The sequence below is a fragment of the Danio rerio genome, chromosome 12, assembly GCF_049306965.1.
Source record: "Danio rerio strain Tuebingen ecotype United States chromosome 12, GRCz12tu, whole genome shotgun sequence".
In the NCBI taxonomy this organism is placed as follows: Eukaryota; Metazoa; Chordata; class Actinopteri; order Cypriniformes; family Danionidae; genus Danio; species Danio rerio.
The window spans coordinates 43,685,001-43,690,000 of record NC_133187.1 but is presented as its reverse complement, the minus strand read 5'-3'; the positions used below and the strand labels follow the sequence as shown (position 1 = coordinate 43,690,000).

General features: G+C 30.5%; 1 protein-coding gene across 15 annotated transcripts in view; it reads left to right on the top strand.

Annotated features, from left to right (window-relative positions):
- Window positions 1–5,000, top strand: part of jakmip3 (Janus kinase and microtubule interacting protein 3) — a 91,516-nt gene that overhangs the window by 82,361 nt on the left and 4,155 nt on the right. For all 15 annotated transcript variants that reach the window (XM_073918862.1, XM_073918861.1, XM_073918866.1 and 12 more), the window contains 2 exons: window positions 739–816; window positions 3,605–3,811. In XM_073918862.1, coding sequence (XP_073774963.1) covers window positions 739–816; window positions 3,605–3,811 — 285 coding nt within the window. The remainder of the gene's footprint in view (window positions 1–738; window positions 817–3,604; window positions 3,812–5,000) is intronic.

Below are 5,000 nucleotides of genomic sequence, written 5' to 3'. Positions count from 1 at the left end.
ATGCCCACATATCTCAAAATACCCCAAACATTTATATAAATAATTTTCTATATTTTTATTTTATAAAAAATTATTTCCCTGATTTTTTTCAGTACAATAATAATAACATTAGTTGTAAAATAATAATAATAATAAAAATAATAATAATAGTAAAATGCCTCCATGTCTCAACATACCCTGCAAAAATTGTATTTTATAAATTATTATATATATATACAAATAATTAAAAAACAATAACTAATACTCCCCAAAATTGTATTTGAATATTTATAATAATAAATTTAATTAAAAACAACTATTATTATATTAATAAAATGCCCATCATACCTCAAAATACCCCAAACATTTATATGAATACATATCATATTTATTTTAGCAAATTTAAGTTTTCAAAAAAAATTTCCCTGGCATTATTTCTTTGTTATTTATTTATTTATTTATTTTTATATATTTTTTTTTTATTTAATCATTCATTCATTTGTTTTCAGTGCAATAATAACACTATTAATTTAAAATAATAATAATAATTTGCCCACGTCTCAAAATAAACCTACATTTTACTTTGTTACAAAACTATAAAATTAAAATTAATTTATTTAATTTAAAGTAATTTATAGTTCTCCATGTTGAATGTAAACAAATATGACTTACGATTAAACATGTCTTGATCTACTCTCTAACATTTGATGGCAGACCTTCAGAATCATAGCTATTACTTCTTGTCATTTTTCTCCACAGGAGCTCTTTGGCACACAGAAAGGTTATTTAGACGAGGAATTAGACTACAGAAAGCAGTCTTTGGACCACGCACACAAGGTAAGAACTGACCACCATGTATTAGAGCTTTCACACATGGCCAATAATCCATAAGGTTTATTTGTCCAACGCTGCAGAGCTGATACTCTGTTAAAACATACACTTTTGTCTTCCTGCGCCTCCTGCTGGTGGCTTTCTGTATTTCTGCCCACACCCCTGTCTCTCTCTCTGTCTCATTTTACTAATTTCATCCAGAATAAAAGAAATAATAGAGTATTAAAATAAAACATTATTATTTAGAAGTGAAGTGTAATCGAGTCATTTATAGTATTAATTTAACTTATAATTATACTTCTTATTATATTTATAGAACTGATTAAATTATTATTGTTATTATTATTAATATTATTATTAAATTGACTCCTTTAGTGTGATTTTGTTTAGGGATGGTAATTGAATTGAATATCTGTACATTTTAAATAAAGTTTATGCTTGTTTTTCTATTATTAATATTGTTATTATAATTTTATTATTATTAAAAATCGTATTATTGTACTGATTCAATTATTATTAGAAATTATTATTAAATTAACTCATTTAGTACGTCTTTTTAATTTTATTTTTTATAATATATTTTACTGTTTGAGGATCATCATTAGATTAAATATTTTTACATTTTAAATAAAATGTTATGCTTGATTTCCATTATTATTATTATTATTATTATTATTATTATTATTATTATATTTAAAGTTTGGTTAAATTATTATTATTATTATTATTATTATTATTATTAAATTGACTCCTTTAGGATATTATGATGTTACTTTTTATAATATATTTTACAGTTTGAGGATTGTTGTTGGATTAAATATTTTTCCATTTTTTTATATTTTTATGCTTGTTTTTTCTATTATTATTATTATTGTTATTATTATTTTATAGTACTGCTTAAGTGATGCTAATTGTTCATATTTGTTATTATTATTATTATTATTATTATTATTATAGTCTCTTTTAGTAAGATTCTGTGAAGTTATTGTTATAATACATTTTACTGTTTAAAAGTATATCTACTTTTTTCCAGAAAAATCTGATGCATGCAAACTGTTTTAGTAACCAAATACCAATCAAAGAACACCCACTCCATCCCGACAGTGCCATAAAACTAATATAGACATGCAACAACATAAAAAAGAAAAAGAAAAAAAAAACTAAAATAATAATGATAATAATAATAAAATATAAAATAAATTAAATAATATATAAAATATTAATAAAGAAAACATTAAGACAATGACAGTTTAACACATGTAAATTACAATGAAATTGAAAAATATAGTACTGTTAGTCATAACAAACACAGTGCACATTAACACAGTCTCATTGTTTGGGATTACTTAACAGTCAGTCTATTCCTATCTAAAAAATGAAGAAAGAAGTCCCACATCGTGTAAAATATGTGCATTTTTTCTTTAAATAAGTCAGTCTTTCCATTGCAATACAAGAAAACATTTCCTTAATCCTGAGAGACAAAGATGGACTATAAATACTTTCCTAGTGAATGGCAATCAGGTGCTTCTGATGCAATAGACAGATGTATAAACTTCTGTTCATATGTCTTCAGAGATAAGGCAGGTGGGAAAAGACCAAGAATACAAATTTTAGGGCAAACAGGGATTTCTTTACACTATAGTTTTAGAGATTACACCTATTAATTCTTTCCAAAAGAATTGCAAGTGCTCACATTGCCTTTTTACATTTTTAATACATTTTATACTTGATTTTAATCTATCATTATTGTTATTTTATTTGTAGTACTGAATTTTGCAGGTAAACAGACCCTCTGTTACTAACCCCTAACCCTACACTGTTACTCTGCTATAAGACATTTACACTATTACACTTAGAAGACAGTTGTATTCTGTCTTCCTGCGCCCCCTGCTGGTAAATTAGTGTGTTTCAGCCCACAGAAAGAATGTGTGTATTGTGTTTGTGTGTGTGTGTCTGTGTGTGTGTCTCTCTCTCATTTCACATTTTCACATTTTCACATTTTAGGTGCTTTATTGGCATGACAAATAACTGTACATTCGTATTGCCAAAGCAGTGCAGCGTCGCTGCGTACAGACAAGACAGTGCAAAAAGGGCAGTAGTGCAAACAAATATGAACATAAAATATTATATAGAAATAAAGAATAGAAAAAATAACAATATATCAGTAAGACTAAAAATATTAATAAAAATAAAAATAGATTAATGGTAATTTGTGAAACAGGATAAAAGTGGTGACAATAATATAAACAGTAAGTCCACGAGTAAAGAGTTCCTGTGTTGTGTGTTGGAGACTGTGGAGCGGATCATTGTGGGTTCCTCAGACGGTGGCAGGAGTGCACAAACTGAGCTGCTAACACAGCAGCACACACACTCCCCCAGTAGGATGGGCAGTTTCTCATTGTTTGACAGGGACTCAAAGTTTTTGTGTGTGTGTGTGTGTGAGTTTCGGGTAGAACTTCTCCCGGATCTCTGAGTATTTTGTGCACTCCGTAAGGAAGTGCAGTTCTGTTTCAATCGGCTGCTGAGGGCAGTGTGGGCACAGCCGCTCCTCCACCGGCAGCCATGTTTGTCTGTGCCGGCCCGTCTCTATAGCCAGCTGGTGTCCGCTGAGTCTGTATCTGCTCAGGGTGTTCCTCAGACCTTTATCTGTCACTGTGTTAAGGTAGTCTGCCAGAGTATATTGTCTCTTCAGGGCCAGATAACATTGCATTTTGCTTTGCAGTTGTGTTTGAGTGTCCCAGTGGTGTGTGTAGCTGTTCTTGATCTGGTGTGTCTCTCTCTCTCTCTCTCTCAGCGTATCCTGGAGCTGGAGGCGATGCTGTTTGACGCTCTGCAGCGAGAGGAGTCGAGCGGGAAGGTATCGGAGCTTCTGAGTGAACAGGACCGGGATTCGCTGAGAGGAGCTGTGGATCAGTGGAAGCGGCAGGTCTTGAGTGAATTACGAGAGAGAGACGCGCAGATCCTGAGAGAGAGAATGGAGCTGCTGCAACATGCTCAAGCGGTACACTATTACACAAAACACTTTATTCATATCTAGCTATGTATCATATTTATGTATTCAATTAATTTCATCTTTATTTCTATAGCACTTTTACAATGTAGAACCAATGTCAAACCAGCTTAACGTAGAAGTTCTAGTAAATTGAAACTGTGTCAGTCAAGTTTACAGGATCGAAGTTCAGTTTAATTCAGTATGGTTTTCCCCCATTTTTGCACTGTAAAACCCAATAGTCAACTTTATCAAATGAAATGAGTGTCGTTAACTCAATTAAATCAGCATGTCTGAAACTCTAAAAATTCTACTCATTTGAAAAGAGTTTTGAACTCTGTGTTGAGAGTAATGAGTTCATTAAATATCTCATTACTTCATATTATAAGTTCACAGTACTCATAGAGATTAGTTTTTGAACTTAAGTGGTTTGAGTTACCTTAACTTTTTGGGTTTTACAGTGTATTAAACGGAGAGAAGATTACCATAGAGATTTACATTTCTAAACACAATAGTTTTAATAACTGATTTCTTTTATATTTGCCATGATGGCAGTACATAATTTTTGAATAGATACTAGAATACAGCTTAAAGTGATGTTTAAATGCTTAACTAGGTTAATTAGGCAAGTCATTGTGTTTAACATCGGTTTGTTGTGTAGACAATATTAAGAATATTGACCTTAAAATGGTTTTAAAAAAATTAAAAATGCTTTTATTCTAGCCGAAATAAGACTTTCTCCAGAAGATGAAATATTATAAGAAATACTGTGAAAATTTTCCTGCTTTGGTAAACATCATTTGGGAAAAAATTTGAAAAAGAAAAGAAAAAATTACATGAGGGCTAATAATTTTGACTTCTACTGTAAATGTACAGTGCTCAGCATATATGTACACTCATATCTCAAATCTCTCATTTAAATTAATATTTTATATAGGAGGCTTTATATCATGCTATATATCAATATTATATTTGTGCATATACATCAGATTAGTCCATAGACTAACGGTCCAAAAACTAGTACAGCCAATTTATGTTCATTCATTCATTCATTCATTCATTCATTCATTCATTCATTCATTCATTCATTCATTCTCTTGTTGGCTTAGTCCCTTTAATAATCCGGTGTCGCCACAGCGGAATGAACCACCAACTTATCCAGCAAGTTTTTACGCAGCGGATGCCCCATATCTGGGAAACA